The sequence below is a fragment of the Eumetopias jubatus genome, unplaced genomic scaffold (genome assembly GCF_037043125.1).
Source record: "Eumetopias jubatus isolate StellerSeaLion01/CBP00866 unplaced genomic scaffold, mEumJub1_p1.0 scaffold_14, whole genome shotgun sequence".
Classification (NCBI taxonomy): Eukaryota; Metazoa; Chordata; class Mammalia; order Carnivora; family Otariidae; genus Eumetopias; species Eumetopias jubatus.
In genome coordinates, this window is record NW_028274820.1 from 37,265,783 (window position 1) to 37,286,993 (window position 21,211).

At 35.5% G+C, this 21,211-nt stretch overlaps 1 protein-coding gene across 3 annotated transcripts in view; it reads left to right on the forward strand.

Annotated features, from left to right (window-relative positions):
* The window catches only part of ANKIB1 (ankyrin repeat and IBR domain containing 1), a 144,627-nt gene that overhangs the window by 74,423 nt on the left and 48,993 nt on the right, over positions 1-21,211 (forward strand). For all 3 annotated transcript variants that reach the window (XM_028117425.2, XM_028117415.2, XM_028117435.2), the window contains 4 exons: positions 93-275; positions 9,809-9,926; positions 16,743-16,951; positions 18,415-18,503. In XM_028117425.2, coding sequence (XP_027973226.1) covers positions 93-275; positions 9,809-9,926; positions 16,743-16,951; positions 18,415-18,503 — 599 coding nt within the window. The remainder of the gene's footprint in view (positions 1-92; positions 276-9,808; positions 9,927-16,742; positions 16,952-18,414; positions 18,504-21,211) is intronic.

Genomic DNA, 21,211 nt, shown 5'->3' on the forward strand with positions numbered 1-21,211 from the left:
TGTTTCATTATATTGTTAATTTTTTCAAATATGTGGCATGAAATAACTTGTTTAAATCTGTGGTTGCAAGTTTTTGAAAAAATCTTTTTTAGCTTTTAGTAAAACATGGAGGAGACTTGTTTGCTGAGAATGAAAATAAAGACACTCCTTGTGATTGTGCTGAAAAGCAACACCACAAAGATTTGGCTCTCAATCTGGAATCACAAATGGTATTCTCACGAGATCCTGAAGCTGAAGAAATAGAAGCGGAATATGCTGCATTAGACAAACGAGAGGTACGGTTTTATTTTTTTTTTTAATAAAAAAATTATATGGATTTTTTTCTTTTCATAAGTACTAATCTTATTTTATGGCTTTCATGTTAAATTTTATTTTTCTACTTTAAAATCCAGTTCATGTGGTCTTTGCAATGTGCTTAACACCCTGTCGTCTACATAGCCATGATATGAAAATACAGATAGAAAACCTAGAAATGGTAACTATCCTCTAACATATGTAAATATGTTTACTTATGTTTATTTATTTTTTTTAATTATTTGAGAGAGAACCCCACGCACAGGGTAGGGGGAGGGGCAGAGGGAGAGAGAAATTCAAGTAGACTCCGCACTGAGTGTGGCACCCTACACAGGGCTCAATCTCACGACCCTGAGATCAGACCTGAGCCAAAACCAAGAGTTGGACGCTTAAGTGCCACCAAGGCACCCCTGTTTACTTACATTTCAATAGAGAGGCTGGTGTGTGATATGAAGCCCTAACCATTCTTACTCTTCTAAAACTGCAGTCCCGTTTCTCAATCTTTCCCTGTCTTCTGCATTGCTCTTAACAGTAAACATGCTTTGGTAACTTTTATCTTAAAAAACAAAAACAACAAAACCATTTCTCCTTTGACCACTCTTCCCTAGTCCTGCCCCTCTCCCGCTTCAGTTGTAGCCCCCTATCTCGGATCTTCTGAGAAAAACAAAATTTAAGAGCTGTCTATATACATAACTGACTTCTTCACCTTCCATTCACTCTTCAGCCCACTGCAGTGTGACTTTCCTCCCTTCTATTGAGATGGAAGTGCATTTGTCATGGACATCAAGAGTCACCATGTTGCCAAATCCAGTAGGTACTTTTCTCTCCTCATCTTACTGGAATTCTTCGGCAGCACTTGACACAGCTGACCACTCGCTTCTTAGGGAAACATTGTTCCCTTAGCTTCCAGGACATTGTTCTTTGGTTTCCTTTAGGTCTTTCTTGTTTCAATAAATAGTACCTCCATACTGAGTTGCTCAAGCATAAATGGTCAAGCTTTCTCAATTCCTCACTTCTTATGTCCAAACAATCTGGGAATCTTGTCAGTTTTACCTCCAGAAGTATAATCTAGGTCCATTTACTCTTCCTGGTCTCTACTCCTACCTTCCAAGGCCCTCTCCATCTGAGTTTCCTAACTGGCCTCCTTCTTTCTGTTTTGGTCCCCTTAGAATCCATTTTGTATACATAAGCCAGAGAGACATTTTTAAACTTAAATTAGATCATATAAATCACTTAAATTACTTAGTGACTTTTCATTGTACTTAGAATAAAATTCAAATTATTTGCTCAGATACAAGACCTTATATAGTCTCACCACTACCTACCTCTCCAACATCATCTCAGATCTTTCTCCCCAGCTCATTTTGCTCTAATTATAGTATGTAGAGTACACTGAGGCTTTTGCATTTGCTGTTTCCTATATCAGAAATCTTCTCCCAGTTTTTCTCTCGGCTGGCTCAGTAGTTCTTCAGAGAGGCAATCTTGGACTAGTCTTTCACAAATAGGTCCCTCTCCTTCTATTATTCTTTACCATAATATCCTGTCTATTTTTTATAACACTTATCACATGCTATAATTATTTTATGTATTTATTTGCTTTTTACTTTTCTTTCCTATTAGATTATCAACTCCATGAGGGCCAGAATCATAACTGCCTTAATCAACAGAGTATTTTCAGTGTCTGACACAGTGGACATCCATAGAAGTATTAAGTAAATTATAAGACACAATAAATGTTTTCCTCCCAAAATTATTCTGGTTCCTCCGTGTTCAGTGCCAACTTGATTCTAAAAGGACTTATACTAACTATTGTTTCTATGTGTTCAGAAAATAATTGTATTGTTTGGGTTTTTTCCCCATGAATTCCCAACAGTTTTTGAACTTCTGTACTCCAGATTGTTAAAGGAACTGAGTTTCTTGGAATTCAGAAATTTATATTTCTTTACCCTTTGTGTTTCTCAGGTTAGGTTATTTTATGGGAATGCTTATTCAGATTAAGTACACATAGAAAAGGTGGCCGATGTCCTAAGCACTTTCACATGGTTGTTGAATCTACACAGTAATGGTCAATAGCAGTTATGCTCCCTTCTTTTTTTAAGTGAGGAAGATAAATCAGAAAGTAGTTGAATAATGTACCAGGATCAAAGTGAGCTAAACCTGATTCTTCTGACTTCTGTATTTGCTATACTGCCTACCTTTTCATAATCCATCATCTTGAGTCAGACATAAAAACTATTTTCTGTAATAATATAATAATTTAGTCAGAAGACAACAGTTGAACAATAATACTCTGGAAATAATGTGATGTGATTAAATTGAAAGACATTTGTGACTATATTCAGGCTTTTTTCTCAAAGATACTATCTTAACTTCTGAGTAAATCAGAAAATAATAGTATTCATTTTCAATAGATTGAAGATCTAAATGAACTTAATACAACTATAATAAACTATTAAGTTAAAAAAAAGTTACAGAATAGTTTGATACGAATTATATAGAAAAGACTAGTATGTATTGAGAGAAAATTGAAGTATACCAAAATGGTAACCATGGTTATAGATAATTTTTTTACCGTTATTATTTTTTCTATTTGCATGCATTTCTTAAAAGTTATAATGAGCATTTATTGCTTAAAAAATGTAAAAAATTTCCTCCTTTCTGACTCTACCCCCACAGTGGTAACAGTTTCTTGTGTGTGCTACCAGATTTAAGCAAACATATGTGATAAAGAATTTTTAATGCAAAAGTAAGGTCATATAGTATATTGAGTTCTGCTAAAATATTTTTGATTTTTTTTTTAATTGAAGTATAGTTGACACACAGTGTTACATTAGTTTCGGTTCTACAAAATAGTGATTCAACAAGTTTGTATGTTGGGCTGTGCTCACGACAAAGATATGGTCACCATAAACTGCTACCATGTCACCACACAACGCTCTTACAGTATCATTGCCTTGATTCCCTGTGCTGTACCTTTTATTTCTGTGACTCACTCCATAACTGGAGGCCTGTTCCTCCCACTCCCCTTCACCCATTTTGCCCACCGCCCCCCCATCATCCCTCCTTCTGGCAACCATTAGTTCTCTGTATTTATGGGTGTTTTTCTGCTTTTTGTTCGTTTATTCATTTGGGGTTTTTTTTAGATTCCACATATAAGTGAAATCATGATATTTGTCTTTCTCTGTCAGACTTATTTCACTTAGCGTAATACCCTCTAGATCCATCAAAGTTGTTAAAAATTGCAAGAGCTTGTCCTTTTTTTACGGCTGAGTAATATTCCATCAGGTATGTATATGTACACCACATCTTTACCCATTCATCTGTCAGTGGGCACTTGGGTTGCTTCCGTATCTTGGCTATTGTAAGTAATGCTGTAGTAAACATAGGGGTGCCTATATCTTTTCAAATTAGTGTTTTTGAGTTCTTTAGGTAAATACCCAGTAGTGGAATTACTGGGTCATATGGTATTTCTATTTTTAATTTTTTGAGGAACCTCCATACTGTTTTCCACAGTGGCTGCACCAATTTACATTCCTACAAACAGTGCATGAGGGTTCCTTTTTCTCCACATCCTCACCAACTCTAAAATAGTTTTTCAACTTAACAATATATCATGAACATCTTTCCTAAGTCAGAACATATGATCTACATATTTCAACCATTTACCTATTAATTTAGATATTTTTTATTATTAAAAACAAGGCTAAAGTGAATATCTACTTGTTACATATATATCTTTATCCAGTTGTGTGATTATTGTGGTTTAAAACATGGATCTAAAGCCACACTGACTGGATTCATATCTTACCCCCATGACTGACTTATTATATGACCTTGAGTAGTTTACTCAGTCTCTCTGCTTCAGTTTCTTCTTCCTTAAAATGGAGATACTAATGGTCCCTACTTTGTAGAGTTGTAGTGATCCTTAAATGAGTTAATATATGTAAATACTTAGAACAGTACCTGGGTCCTTATGTGTGTTACCTAATGTATGCTATTATATTCATGATCATCATTATTGTTACTGGATGTATATACACATTTTAAAAGTATAGTCTCTATAAATTTGTAGAAATTGGTTTGATGGATCTTGAAATATATACATTTAAGATGCTGTTAAACTGTCCTAAAAGATTATATCAATTTATTTTCTTCTAGTAGCTTATTAAAGAATGTTAAAGAATATTAAATATTAAGAATATTAAGGAATATTAAGAATATATATGTTAAGAATATTAAATAATTTAAGTATTAAAGAATTTCCTCCCATTTCTGCTAGCATTAGATATTATCATTGTTTTTATTTTTTGCTAGTTTAGACAAATGGTACCTATTTGAATTTATTTATGTGATTATTCTGTGAATTGATTATTTATTTGCTTTTTTCCCTATGGATTGTGTTTTCTTAATGCTTTCCAAGAAGACTTTGTGTATTTTTCTGTATCCCACATTTTTCACTTAGGATATTGACAGATGTAAATTTTTCTTCCTCTATGGCTTCTGAATTTTTTTTCATGTTAATATTATAATACATGCCCCTATATTTTTTCTAGTCTTCTAGTTTTGTTTTTATCCATATTAGATTTTTTTGGTCTATTATTTCAAAATGTAAAAAACAATACTTTTGTAGCTCCTTACACACAAATGTTTATAGCAGCACTTTTCATAATAACCAAAAGTTGAAGACAACCCAAATCTCTATCAACAAATGACTGGATAAATAAAATGTGTGGTATACATATACAGTGGTATATTACTCAGTCATGAAAAGGAAAGGAGTACTAACACATGCTACAATATGGGTCAATCTCAGAAACACTGTGCTATGTAAAAGAAGGCAGACACAAAAGGTCACATGTTAAGTAACTCCATTTATATGAAATATCCAGAATAGGTAAATCTATAGAGACAGAAAGGTAAATGGTGTTTGCCAGTGTCAGGGAGGAGGAACGACTAGGGAGTGACTACTTAATGGGTGTGGGGTTTTATTTTGGGATGATAAGAATGGGAATTAGATACATGGGGTGGTTGTACAACACTGTTGAACTGAATTGTACATTTTAAAATTGGGTTTTTTTTTTTAAAGATGTTATTTATTTGAGAGAGAGAGGGAAAGGACAAGTGGGGGTGGGGAGGCAGAGGGGGAGGGAGAAGTAGACTCCCCGCTGAGCAGGGAGCCCAACATGGGGCTCTATCCCAGGACCCTGAGCTCCTGACCTGAGCCAAAGGCAGATGCTTAAATGACTCAGCCACCTAGGCACCCCTAAAATTGTTATTTTTAAGTAATGTGTGTTTCATAACAATTTAAAAAAATAAAACCAAAAAACAATACTTTCTTTAAAATTCATTTTATACCTTCTGCTTTGACCCTGATCAACTTTTGGATTATTCTGCCTATGCTAATAGTTTTACATGGCCTGCTATGTAATTGTATTAGACTATATAATTAGGTAGTTTAAAAGATTCATATTCCCGAGGTGTCTATTTTAATTAAGTTTCTCAATTCAGTTAATGATCTGGACACTGTATAATATTGTATCTCTATAATTTCTTCTTGATGCATTTTAATTAAGTTCTTTCCTTCAGATTAGTTTATAAATGGATAAAATCTATTTTTCATCCCATCACTGAACAAAACTCTGAGTGACTGACTGCTCTGCCAGACAGTTTTGGGAGCTTGAGGATACAGTGAAGAACAAAGATAAGCCCCTGCCCTCTAGGTGCTTATGTTCTAGCATCGATATAGATGCCCACAAATAAGGTTAAAAAGTAAACACAATTTGTGAGAGCGGTAACTGCTATAAGGAAATAAAAACAAGGTGATGTGTTGGAGTGATGGCTGGGAAGAGTGTATTTAATTTACATAAACCTGTACAGGCAGAACAGAGAAACTAGTGAATGTTGGACCTAGTTGGGGTCAGGCTCTGTAGGAGTAGACTGTGTGACTGTATGTGGGTAAATGAAGGGAAGACAAACAATATGTTGCTATGAAAGCCATCGTAAGAATTCCCCCCTCCCAATTCCTCTCCCAGTTTATAACTCAGGAAGGCTCAGGCTCTTTTTCTTCCAGGGAACGCATATGGTGGACATGGCCTTAGCTGGCTTCCCTGGCGTGCAGGTCTAGCCTACTGTGTGAGAGCAGCTGCCTTCCTCTTAAATCAAACTACAGATCGGGGTGGACCAGGCCTTAAGTCCAGGGGAGAACAGCTGATTAAGAAGAAAAGAAACTGAAACAAAGGGAAAGGTCTGAGAATCCTAAGACTTTGTCTTCCAGGCTAAGCTCATGGATCAGCTAATGAGAGATTGATATTAGGAGGAATTGGAAATAATTCTCTTTGTTCCAAGTGCCTTTCACATCTTCTAAAATTAGAGCAATTACTAATACATTTGGGTAAATGAGTACCCGTTTTCCTTTTTTTAACAATAAGTATGTTTGACCTATATAATTGGGGAAAGCCGTTTTCCTTGTGGAAAGAAATAAAAACAAATTCTTCTTTCATAAATACTTTGTCATAGTCTTTTCTGAAAGTTTTTGAAGATGCTATCACTTTATACATGATAGTCAAAGAGGTACAGTTTGTATGTTGGGCTCTTTCACATTTTTTCAGTGACATTTTTTCAGTGGTATTTTGGTAGCAGAAGTATGCACTGATGCAAAAGAGGTACTTTTATTTGCTCTTACCTTTTTAAATTAGTTTCCGTTTTCTTTCTGTGTATCAGTACCGACTGCTTTGAAGGTTATTGCTAGATTGTGTTTAATCTGAAAATAGAAGCAGTTTATCTTTGCAAAAAGAAAGAGAAAGGCACCTTCATTTTAATCCTTCTTACAGAAGAGAGGGCTAGTGCCCACTCGGGACTGAGCAATGTATTGAAATGCTTCACATGACCTAATTACAGTTCTGTTGCAGAGATTTCGGAGTGAGTATGTTATGTGTTCATGAAGGTAATACATCTTTCTCCTTCAAGAACTATTTTTCTTCCATTGTAACCTAAATTTAAAACTGAATTTTTTTAAACTTAATCTATGTAGATTGCTTTATATGATCTCTTTTTTAACCTATCTAGAATCAAATCTCATTTGGCTCGCATAAATAAAGTAGAATGATAGCTAATCCATAAAAGAGCATTTAGACTGGGTATTATAAGGAAGTGTTGAATCACTGAAACTAATATTACACTCTATGTCAACTAACTGTAATTCAAATAAAAACTTAAAAAATAAAAAGAATATTTAGGAAATAACACCAGGAAATATACAGTTGCCACCACTAGGAATATCAAGAAATACCCCTTCTCATTGCTGAGGCAGGAGAGGTACCTGGAATCCCAAGTCTGAACTTGGAACACATTTTTTAGAAGTAATGTTCTACATAGTGTGTAAGTTCTATACTGGAGTGAGTACTATAAATTTAACCATAAAAGGATTTCTTCGATTTTTGCAGGGGAAAGTGTGGTTCAGAAATTAGCTGAAAAGCAAACTGTACATGATAATCTGGGGATTATAAAGGTCAGGAAATTTATCATGTCAACTGAGAAAAATTATCCCTATTAAATAGAATCCCAGTTATAAGTAGTTAAATAAGAATTGGTGAAAGGAGGGCGCCTGAGTGGCTCAGTCGGTTAAGCCTCCAACTCTTGGTTTTGGCTCAGGTCATAATCTCAGGGGCATGGGATCGAGCCCCCTCCCTTCCCCAGTGGGCTCCCCATTCAGTGGGGAGTCTGCTCTGCCTCTCTCCCTCTTCTGCCCCTTCCCCACGCGTGCAGTGTCTTTCACTCTCAAATCTTAAAAAAGAAAAAAAGAATTGGTGAAATGGTTTCCATACCCCCCAAAAATGAAGCAAGAAATAAAGACAGTATCTTATTCTAAAATATCTGTAAATCAACTAAAATGGTTGAGGTTTGCTAATTGCCCAGAGTTCTCTGGAGACTGTGATACGTGCTGCAAGAGGACATCCTCAATTCTTGGGAATTTCTGTTTTTTAAGCTTTTGTGTTTGGCCTTTAGTCTATGCTTACTGTAGTAAGCTGGTTAACAGCTGTTTAAAAGAATTGAAATAGATAATTCATCAATGTTAATAACACAATATTGAATAAAAATAAAAGGAAATTGCCTAAATATATATAATGTTATGCTATAATGTTATGACAACCATACATCAAATTCATGATAGTGATTTCCATGGGCAAGGATGGGGAGACTTAGGGAAATGTAATGGGGAAAACATGTCATGGATTATTTTAGCTTTTACATAATCCCCCCCTTTGTCCCCTCCGTCTGTTACCTGCAGTCAACTGCAATCCAGAAGCAAATGATCTTCCTTCTGACATATCCTCAGAAGGTCAGTAGTAGCCTAATACTATATCATAATGCCTGTGTTATTCACCTCACTTGATCTCATCACACAGGCATCTTAACATCTCACTTCACCACAAGAAGGGTGAACACAGTCCATAAGATATTTTGAGAGAAACTACATTCGTACAACAATTACAGTGTATTATAATTGTTCTCTTTTATTATTGTTAATCTCTTACTGTGCCTAATTTATAAATTAAACTTTATCATAAGTATGTATGTATAGGGAACAACAGTATATATATAGGGTTCAATACTATCCATGGTTTCTGGGATCCATGGTGGGGAGTATTGGCACACACATTCCCCAATGGATGAGGGTGGAGGGGAGACTACTGTATAAAATTTTGCTTCTTTTGTTTCATTTTGTTTTAAAAAAGAACTTGAAACAAGTATGACCAAAATGTTAACAGTAATTGTTTCTGAATAGTAAAACACTTGTAATTTATATTCTTTATATGTTTTCTGTTAAAAGCAAAGAAAAAGATAACAAAAGAAGAAAAAACTTGAGTCGATATAGTACCTATATAAAGAAAACTATATTTATAGTACCTATATAAAGAGCATTAACGAACACTTGAATAAACAGATAATATGTTTATGATAAGAACTCTGAATAGTATGGCGTAGTCACATCTCCCCAGGTTAATTAAGAAGTATCATATAATCCCACCAGTAATCCAAATTAGATCTTAATAAATGTAAATGTTTGGTGGTTCAGTGGTTAAACTCAATGAACATATATATTTACATATATAATTGATTTGTAAAAAGCAAAGACTGGATAAAAATACTTGAGAACTGTAGTCATGATTATTGCACAGTGGTGGTATTATAGGTTTTTATTTCTAATTATTTTTTGTATTACCCAAATTTTTAAAATTGTAAAGTAAGATGGTTTGTCATTATAGTATGGTGCCTTTATTTTAGAATAATAAGGTTGCATGAGCCTTGACATTCCACTTTCTAGCTTATAAAAGACTTGTGAAACAGTAGTTTGAGGTCCATGATAGTGGAGCACACAGAGCCTTTTAACTTCAGTAATCAAACTGAAACAGGAAGATTGAATTAAATGATTATCATATATATTTGTTTATAAGCATTTAGGATTTCCTAAGAGTATAACAGCCAACTTAACTTGATTTTCTTCTTTTCAAAGCCATATGAAGGATTAAGGCCTCAGGATCTTCGTAGATTGAAAGATATGCTTATTGTGGAGACTGCAGACATGCTTCAGGCTCCACTGTTTACTGCTGAAGCTTTACTTCGAGCTCATGGTAATGAAAAATGTCTTATGCTTCTGATAACATGAGTGCCTTTTGAAACTTTTCAGAGTGAAAATATGGCTATTTTACTATTTCAATATAAAACAAAATAGTTTGTTAAACAAGCCTAAGTTGTTTTTTGTAGTGGTTACTGCAGTAGCCAACATCCTCAGAACATTCTGTATTTTGGAGTATAAGCTGGCTATAAATCATAGAGGAGAAATAGGAGATTTGTGTTTAAAAACCAAGCTACTAACTCAGCTTATGGATTGTCTAATTTTAGAAATGTGCCTGATTTGGGCGGGGTTGAAAGTTGGAATCCATAGTCCTAGTCCTAGTTTTAACCTTAATTTTTACTAAAGTCAATTAAATACCTAACAATTGTGTTATTAGTCTGTCAGTTATATTCATTTTATATAAAAGCTGTTTCTCACCATAAAGTGTACAAAGCGAAATTAGGGAGTCAATACAAGAATATACTATCCCTTTTAAGTTTTTTTGGAGGGGGTTGTTGTTGTTGTTGTTGTTTCAAGGACATTAACAACTTTACTTAGGAAAACTACTCAGCTTGTTTTAAGTTCTCTGTGATACTTAGGGCAGCCGTTATCACATGCTGAGTTGGACCCTGTCATTGCACAGTTCGTATTTGATATTTTGGGTGGTTTCAAAGATAAGTTTTTTCTGATTTAAAAATTATTTTTAAAAAGAGAAAGGTAAATGGCTCTTCTGCCTGGTTTACCTGTCTATTTGAACTATAAATCTGTATCACCTATACTAAAATAGAATGTCGGGGCGCATGGGTGGCTCAGTCGTTAAGTGTCTGCTTTCAGCTTAGGTCACGGTCCCAGGGTCCTGGGATCGAGCCCCGCATCGGGCTCCCTGCTCGGCGGGAAGCCTGCTTCTCCCTCCCCCACTCCCCCTGCTTGTGTTCCCTCTCTTGCTGTGTCTCTCTCTGTCAAATAAATAAAATCTTAAAAAAAAAATAAAACAATATAAATTAAAATAAAATAAAATAGAATGTCAACTTCCAAAAATTTTTATATAATTTTTTGATCAGAAGAAAATTTAAAATTCCATATTTCATCATCCCTTGGTCATCACTGTGAATAATTTGGTATATAACTTTCTAGAATCCCTACCTCTAATATTGATATTTCCCAGGGTTCTGTACTTGAGATTATTTCCACTTTATATACCAGTGGCTCGTAAATTTTAGTATAAATAAGGATTACCTGAGAAACTAACCAGAGATTCCTAGACTATTTCTAGAGAGTCTAGGTCATTAGGTGAGGGGAGAGGCTTAAAAATACATGTTGTAAAGACGTCTACCAAGTGGACCAGTCTCAGAGAAGCATTGCTATACACATTTATCTAATGAAACCAAAGGTTTCAAAAATCACCCAAACAGTAAAGTATATCTACAATGTGACTTTAATAAAGTATTTGAGGTTGGGTTTCTAAATGTGTGTTTAACATTTTTTCCTCAATCTAAGGATGTCCACACCTAAACTTCTCTTTTCTCCCTCTGTCTTGATGCACGAGCATCACATTCATCAAATTACCCTGCCAGAAACGTGAAAGTCATACTTCATTCCTCCGTGCTTGTTACATTTGGCCACAGTCTCATCATTTCTTAAGTGTCTCTGATCTTCCCATCCCCGGCTCCAGCTCCCTCTCGAGCTCTTTCCATTCCCATTGCCACTGAGTTAAATTCAGGCTGTCATTAGTTTCCATCTAGATCATAGTCTCCCGAGTCCTGGTCTCCAGTGTTGTCATTCTTCTTTCACCCTATTAATTTTTCATATTGCCACTAGACTATTCTTTTAAAATGCACATTTGAGCATGTCATGTCACTCCCTTGCTGAAAAACCCTTCACTACCTTTCCACAGACTTAAAACCATCTAAACTCTTTAGTAGACCTTCATGACCCAGATTTCTTTACCTGGGCTGTCATCTTCTCGTTTCTTTATTTACCCACTCTTGCTTGTCCTTAGTAACCACATCTTCCAGGAAACCTTTTCTGCTTATGTGTTCCCAAGTCTGCACTGAGACCCTTCCTGTCTATTCCTACTACATCCTGTGTCATACAGTTAGAATACAGTTTTATAGTAATCTCTTTATTTGCTTTTTCTCTAGATTAACCTGGGAGCTCTTAGAGGGAAGCTTTTAATGTTTTTTGTTTCCACAGTACCTGGCATACATTAAGCTCTCAGAAAATGGTTATAGAATGAATAATACATAATAAATAATATACCTGAAGTGTTGTTTATATATACATTACTCCTGCACATATTCCATTGTCCAGAATTCAGTCACTTGGCCACACTTAACTGCAAGCAACAGTTCCACACTGAAGTATCTTTTATATACTCATAACCATTTCTGTGTAATGTATTGTAACTCTGAGTTACAATATATAGAGAATCTAAGTTATATAAAGTATCACAGTCTAAGTTACAATATATAAAGAATCTAGTCTAACTTTACCAAAAATTTTTTAAAGGAACGTTTTCATCTCTATTTGTTTACATTGTGTCATCAAGTATTATTAAATGATCAATTCCAGGGGCACCTGGTGGCTCTGTTAAGTGTCCAATCTTGATTTGGCTCAGGTATGATCTCAGGGTTGAAAGATAAAGCCCCACATCAAGTTCCATGCTGAGCATGGAGCCTGCTCAAGATTCACTCTCTCTCTCCCTCTGACCCTCCCCCCCCTAAAAAAATGATCAACTCCATTTTTACTCCATTGATATTTTCCTAAGTTACTTCTTTTACGTAATAGGGGTCAGTTCTAATAAGGTGATAATCTAATTGAATTTTCTTATTTGGTATTATCTATTCTGTGATGACTTTTTTGGTAACTTACTTAATAGGTCTATATTTCATTTCCCTATTTAGGCATAAAATAGAGGCTAGCAAGTTTTCAAATGGACATCTCTTCTATACTATTTGGATAATACCAGTAACAGTGACATTTGATAATCAAATAAGGTAGAGATAACTGATGTTAGTGAATAAAATAGTGCACCAAACTACAATTTCTACTAATTGCTCTCAAAACAAGGATAGGCTGTGTTTCAGAGCTATTAACTGAACTGTTTGGAAGATTTATAGGTTATATCCTGGGTAACATTCACTCAGCTTTACACAGGAAAGTAGATTTGAGTATTATATTATCTGTTGTCAAATTTAGTCCCAAGGTAATGAAGTTGATCTAGATAAAGCAGAAGACAGAAATGTTTGGCAGTATTTACTGAGCAGTAATTGAATTTTAAGGAAGACTGTTAGGAATACAGAGGTCATTCTCTCAGTATTTCCTCAGTAATACAAGTAATATAATTGAATGCTACCTAATAAGAAAATAAGTAAAATTTACAAAATATGAGACCAAAGGTAATTTGCTTATGCTTAGAATTAATTTATATTGAAGTATTCTTTAAGCTCCTTTGAAGACTCATCATCTTCTCTAGGCAGTTAAACATCAGTGGTCTACAGCTTCTCACTCTGCTCTCTTCCTAGGAAATGATATCTTCTTCCAAGGTTTCTATAGGTATAGATTTCTCCCTCTGGACTAGACTTCTTTTCTTAGCTCCACAGCCTTGTATGTAACTGCCTTTTTTTTTTAAGATTTTATTTATTTATTTGACAGAGAGAGACACAGTGAGAGAGGGAACACAAGCAGGAGGAGTGGAAGAGGGAGAAGCAGGCTTCCCGCAGAGAAGGGAGCCCAATGCGGGGCTCGATCCCAGGACCCTGGGATCATGACCTGAGCCAAAGGCAGACACCTAACAACTGAGCCACCCAGGCGCCCTAAACTCAGCTTCTCAGTGACTTCCTAGCACTCCTGAGCTGATGATGGAAGTGTTATTAAAAAGTCCTGCATGATCTAGCCACTGCCTATTTTTTCAGCCTCATCTCATGCAGTGCTTTCCGTCTGCTCTCCATGCTACAGCTACATTGACCTTTTTAACTTCACAAGGATGCCATCTTCCCTCCTACCACAGGGACTTTGAACATGCTGTGTACTGCCTGTCTAGAATGTCTTTCCCCCTCCCTTTTACTATTTAACTCCCACTCATCTTTCATTTGTCCACTTCAAGCTATTTCCCCAGAGTCAGACCTCCTCTGACTTGGGATTCTCCACCTGTCCTTCATGGCACTCTGACAGTGATGATTCTTTTACTTAATGTCCTTCTCCTTGCTAGACTGTAAGTTTCATGAAGGCAGGAATCCTGCCTGATTTTTCCTCCCATTGTATCCCTACTGCCTGACACAGTGCATGGCACATAAGAGACATTCAGTAAATATTTGCTAAATGAATGATGTGATAGAATCCAAGCAAAAGTTGTGCTGAAAAATATTTATAGTAAATAAGATTAAAATTTAGCATATTTAATATCTGTTTATAGAAATTATAGTAGTTTTTTTCCTTTATTAAAATGATATAATGGATACTTTTGAAGAATAATCTTACTGTGCTAAGAAAAGTAGTTTTAACTTTTTAAGTAAGTAATGACCTATCAAAACACTAACATCTGGGACACCTGGATGGCTCAGTCATTAAGCATCTGCCTTCGGCTCAGGTCATGATCCCAGGGTCCTGGGATTGAGCCCTGCATCGGGCTCCCTGCTCCGCAGGAAGCCTGCTTCTCCCTCTCCCACTCCCCCTGCTTGTGTTCCCTCTCTTGCTGTGTCTCTCTCTGTAAAATAAATTAATTAAATATTAAAAAAAAAAAACTAACATCCATGTAGCAACATTTCCTGGAATGCACCCATGCAGTTTTTTTCACTTGTTGGATTTTTTTCCTCTTTATAATCTGTTCCCTTTCCCAATCTTACTTTCCATCTTCTCAAACGACAACATGGTATGCTGTAACTTTACAGAAATGCTCACGTCTCTTCCTTATATTTCTGTGCCCTGCTCATATGGTTTACACAGCTGGAAATATACTCGTTCTACCTGTATTGCATGTCTAGATCATAATTATCCTGCTAAACCACCAAATACACTGATTTAATATGGTTGAGAAAAGTCTTGCATAGAACATTTCCACAGCTATTTGTATTACAGCTGTAAAATTGTATAGAATGAGCCTATGTTGAATAATTGACTGTATACTACTCATGACCCTATAGTTCATTGTGCTACAGTGGAAAGAAAACAAGTTTTAGAATCACAGAAATTGGTTTTAAATCCCTCACTGAGCCTAGGCAAGTTATAGAACTTCCCTGAGTCCTCGTTTCTTCACCTAAATAATGATTGAAACGTTTGTTGGGAGGAACAAATGAAATAATGTGTGTAAAACAGCAAAATAATTTGATGTGTTTATTATTTTTAATGTGTTAGGTTTTTATGGCTCTGTACTTTATAACAACATGAGTCACTTGGCTATTTTAAAAGTGTTCATATTAGGAAGATCATCTTTTTTAGTTGAGTCAGATGTGAACTCACTTAATACAGAATGTATACCTAATGCACTAAAACTTTATAACCATAATCCCTTCAGAAGTTTCTTCTGCTTTCAAGCTGTTTATCAAATGATTTTTGGACTCGTTGGCATTTTGGTGTGTTTATAGTAAGCTATATAATCATTTTACAACTTGACACCAGTGAAACAAATTGCAAATTTTACATATTTTTCTTGAAAAGAGTAAAATGGCTAAGTTAAATCTATGCCATGAAAAATTTAGTAACTTCCAGAAGTGACGTGTGAGGCACCTCTTTTGATTATTAGTAGAAATGACTGGAAGTTTTGACGATATTTTAGATATTGACACAGTTGTAAGTCACAGTAGATTTTAAAAGTTTAAATTCTGTTTTAAAATATTCGGGGGCGCCTGGGTGGCTCAGTCGCTAAGCGTCTGCCTTCAGCTCAGGTCATGATCCCAGGGTCCTGGGATTGAGTCCCATATCAGGCTCCTTGCTCAGCAGGGAGTCCGGTTCTCCCTCTCCCTCTGCCCCTGCTTGTGTTCCCTCTCTCACTGTGTCTCTCTCTGTCAAATAAATAAATAAAATCTTTAAAAATAATAATAATAATAAAAATTCGGGGAGGGGCACCTGGGTGGCTCAGTTGTTGAACATCTGCCTTTGGCTCAAGTCATGATCTCAGGGTCCTGGGATCAAGCCCTACATCAGGCTCCCCGCTTTGTGAGAAGACTGCTTCTCCCTCTCCCACTCCCCTGCTTGTGTTTACTCTGTCACCGTATCTCTCTCTGTCAAATAAATAAATAAAAATCTTTAAAAAAAAATTCAGGGTTTGGAGCACCTGGGTGGCTCAGTCAGTTAAGCGTCCAACTCTTGATCTCAGCTAAGGTCTCAATCTCAGGGTCATGAGTTCAAGGCCTGTGTTAGGTACCACACTGGGCATAGAGCCTACTTTAAATAAATAAATAAATAAATAAAAATAAAAAATAAATATATATTTACTTATTTATTAGTGGATATCATATACCTGAATATTCATTTGTAATTACTAATTTGATATAAATAATTTTCCTTCCTCTAGGTGGCCTATATCTCTTTAATTTATCCTCACTTTAGGGCGCCTGGGTGGCTCAGTCATTAAGCGTCTGCCTTTGGCTCAGGTCATGATCCTGGGGTCCTGGGATCGAGCCCCACATCGGGCTGCCTGCTCCACGGGAAGCCTGCTTCTCCCTCTCCCACTACCCCTGCTTGTGTTCCCTCTCTTACTGTGTCTCTCTCTCTGTCAAATAAATAAAATCTTTAAAAAAAAAATTTATCCTCACTTCATTTTGTTATATGAAACTCTTAAAAAACATCACTGTATTTCCTGTTTTTGAGAGCTATCATTCCATTTTTCTTAAAGACTGGGACAGGGAGAAATTACTTGAAGCTTGGATGTCCAACCCAGAGAACTGCTGCCAACGATCAGGTGTTCAGATGCCAACTCCACCACCAAGTGGATATAATGCTTGGGACACACTCCCTTCTCCAAGAACTCCAAGGACTACACGCTCTTCTGTCACCTCTCCAGATGAAATAAGTTTATCTCCTGGGGATTTGGATACCAGTTTGGTATGGTTCAGTATTCAATGTACTTCCCATAGTTCTGTGTTTAGTCTTTTAACTTTTAAATTATTTAATATTGTTTCATGGAAGGGGCGCCTGGGTGGCTCAGTTGGTTAAACAGCCAGCTCTTGGTTTCAGCTCGGGTCACTATCTCAGGGTTGTGAGATCGAGCCCCATGTCAGGCTCTGTGCTGGGCGTGGAGCCTGCTTAATTTTCTCTCTCTCTCTCCCTCTCCTTCTTCCTCTGCCCTTCCCCTTACCCCCATGCTTTCATTCTCTCTCTCTCTCTCTATCTCTCTCTCTCTCTCTCTCTCTATATATATATATATATATAGTTTCATGGAACCCTTGTAATTGAATCCTACACCCTTCTTAAAGGATTCAGTTATTTCACCCTTTGGTAAATATTTATTATCACAGAATATTTTTGTTATCTCTGAATTACAGATTGAAAAACAAAAGGTTTTCTTTTCTCATTTCAAAACAGAACACATAAAAGAGTTTGAGAAAGCCATCTACTATATTTACACTTAAAATCTCTAGGTGCTTAAAGTTTTAAACACAACATACTGAAATATTAAAAGTTGAGTTTCTGATAGGCACTTTAAATTAAAAAAATATGAAAAAAATTTTATATTCTCTTGAAAACACTTAAAATGTATTGATAACTATGTATTTGTTTCAGTAAAGCTTTAGAGTATATCATCTAGATATATTTGCATAATAGATGTTTTCTTTTTATTGAGAAACAGTACTGCCATTGTCTACATTTTTAATTGGCATACCATTGGTATACTGTTGCAGGAAATTTTGACGTTTCTTTAATGGTTCAGCCACTCAAAATGTGTGATAAAAATGAAAGCATTCTGGGTTTTATCTAGGCCTTCTTGGAAAATAAAATCCAACTTCTCTAATTTGCATCTGTAACATTGGAATGTTTGCTTCTAATAAATCATTATTTAGAAGATACATAGTTATGTAGCAGAGTTCCTTGGGTAGAAATCCTTAAATTCCTACTCTGAATATCCAGGAGTTTTTATCTTGAAAACACAAAGTTGCTCTGTTTTTGTAGATTTTCTGGGATGAGTATAGGCTAAAGAACATGATATTGAAGTGGTTATTTTGCAATGGACAATTTGATCTTGACCTGAATAGATTTTAATGGTTTGTTTCTTGTACTTTTTTTCCCTAAATGCATAGCTGCTGATTAATACATAAATTTGGAATTTAAGAGTTTGACTTGTGCATTAAAACATTTAGGTCCCTTAATAGTTTATAATGAAGTAGGCATGGTATTTGTTATTCAATCAGAAGTAGGCACACTAACTTTAACTTCCCTTATAACTTTGAAACACTTAACTTTATAGTTACTATAGTAGTATTTTTGCCCTAAGCCAATGAATAAATAAATATATCGTTCTCTATCCGAAGTATGACTTCGTTTAAATCATTGCTCTTCTTCATCTCCAGTGTGACATTTGTATGTGCAGTATTTCTGTATTTGAAGACCCAGTGGATATGCCCTGTGGACATGACTTTTGTAGAGGATGTTGGGAGTCGTGAGTATATGTGCAGCTTAGTATTTCTTACTGCATGATAGCACTCTGATTTGGTCATAAAATTGCCTGCTTTTGATAGTTAATGATATGGATTATTCATACTGGTTTCAGAGTTGCACTAAAATACACTTTCTTTTCTCATTTTTACATCTTCCCATTTATTCAGTAATTAATATTCTTTAGCTTAAATGGAAGGTACTTTTGGTAACAAAGCAGGTATAGGGAAGTAAGTTTTCTTAGTATTTAATTTACATTACAACTAATGTAAATTTCAAGCCTACACCTAAGTATCAAGAATAAGGTTTTTTTAATACTCTGAGAATTTGTAAGCATTTGTTTTATGCTTTCTCTAAATTTTTTTGTGACAAGCAAGTAAATAGCCTTTGAAATCTATAAGAATATGTATAAAATTCCTTTTCAGTCAATTCAAAGGTTAATGTCTCTTCTCGACATGGTTGGGTACAAATGGGAAATTTATTTTGTTTCTCATGTTGGTCTCTATTCTCCTTCCCATTATCTTGCCAAGATTTATACTCTCATACCATCCATTAACTTTGCTCTAATGTTGTACTTTTCAAGGGAGGTTTACAAACAAAACAAAGGAGAATATCAATGTAATTAATGAGCAATACAATATGTTATCTCTGGAGCACATAAGTCTACTGACTAATGACCTAAGCAAAGCATGTAAGGAAATCTTAAAACTCGGAAGGTTTCAAACTCTTCTTTTTCATGGAGTACCAGGTACCAAGTGTAGGGAGCTGGGGAATACCATGTCGGGTGAGAGAACAAGAACCTGAGCAAATTTTCTGTTGCTGTCTTAAACAATGTTGCTGGAGTATAATTGACATATAATAAACTAAATATTTAAAATAAATAATTTGATAAGCCTTGACATATGTACACACCCATGAAACCATTACCACAGTCAAAATAATGAATATATCCATTACCCCAAAAGCTTCCTCATTTCTCCTTAAAATCCCTCCCACCCTTCTCGGTCTTCCTCCCTCATCCTCCCACCACGTCCTCCCTCCAGTTTTTTAGACAACCATTCATCTTTCTGTCATTCTGATTTCATTTTGAGTGCGTTTTCTTTGTTTTCTAAACCAGCATATGGGAGAAAATTTCATTTGGAGGGGAGAAATATTACTGCTTCTTAAAAAGTCAGAATAAATGAGAATATCTTGTCATTCTTTCTAAAACATAGACTAGACTTCACTCTGAATCTAATTAGATAAGATCAAATCAGTACAGCTGATACAGGTTAAACTGACTGGCAAGGGGCAGGTTTACAATCCAAAGCTAACTTTGACCTAGTTGTAGATGCAGAAAATTTTCCACAGATACAGTAGTTTATTTAGCTTAAAATTGTTAACTCTGTTGTATTGGGGAGTATTTTCTGGGTTCTACCAAGTTTGCTACTGTTGACCGTGGTTTCTGTGTGAAAAACTAAGCCTCCCCAAGGGATTTACTTGAATTTTTTTGAACTTCCTTTACCTCCTTCACCAAACTTATGTCACAGGAACCATCTCCCATACTCAACACAGACTAGCCATGGGAAGTTTATGGTAAGATTTAAATTTGAAAGATCTAATGATTATTTTCTGTGTTACGTTATCAACCTACCTAGGACTCCCCTCCCATCATCCTGCCAGTAGTTGTTGTAAAATCAAGCAGCAGGAAAACCAAGTTCCAGGTTGGGTGATTTATACATTGATAAAACCATTTTTAAATGAATTGCAGTCCTTTCATAGGCATATAGAAAAGAAACTTCTTTGTTTAAGAAGCAAGGAAAAAATGTTAAAAGTCCTTAGATTGTTCAAAAACTCTCAATTTATTTTACTCTTCCCTACTCCATAATGTCATCAATCCAGCCAGATGCTTTGAAGCATCTACTCCAAGGGCTGAAATGAAAGGGAAATTATTATTTTCTACCCAGCCTAGATTATCCTTCCTGCTACTTATTAGTTGTTGATTTACGTAAGTGGTTACCTCCCTGTGCCTCAATTTCCTTATCTATAAAATGGTGATAATAGTAAGCACATCATAGTTATTGTCAGTATACTGTTAAATGGCTTAATATATGAAAAATGTCTAAAACGAACAGGGCCTGGAGCATAGTTACTACTCAATAAATGGTAGTTATTATCCTCTTCCTAAGGATGGCTGATCTGCAAGATAACAACATACATAAAGTCTGCCCCAGATTTCTCTCTGTCAACTTTTTTCCTTGATATGACAAGTTCACTTAATTCATTTTCCAAAAAAGTCTATTATAAACCCAAGTCCAACTAATCATTATTTGTGGTTGCTGTTTCAAATAAAAATAGCGTTCCATGATAAACGCAGGTAGGTCTACTTATAGCTTGAACAATTTCCTAAGTGCTTTCCCTCGAGACAACCACCATGCTTTGGTATGCAGCAGCAGAAGTTCATTATGCTTACTTCCCATTTCTTTGCACAGATACTTAAAAGATGTGTCTTGTGAGTTAAGATTTAATAAAATAAATCAATAAAATGTATTAATAATTAACAATAATTCATAATTTTTATTACTCCAAGGATATTCTTAAGTGAAACTGGCTTTTTTTTCTTTAACTGCAAGTGCAAAGCAGTGAAGAGTATAAAGTATACCGGTATTGTTTTAACACCACTGCCATGATTCATGCTAAGGCACTAGCAGTTTTACCTCAAAAATAAAACAG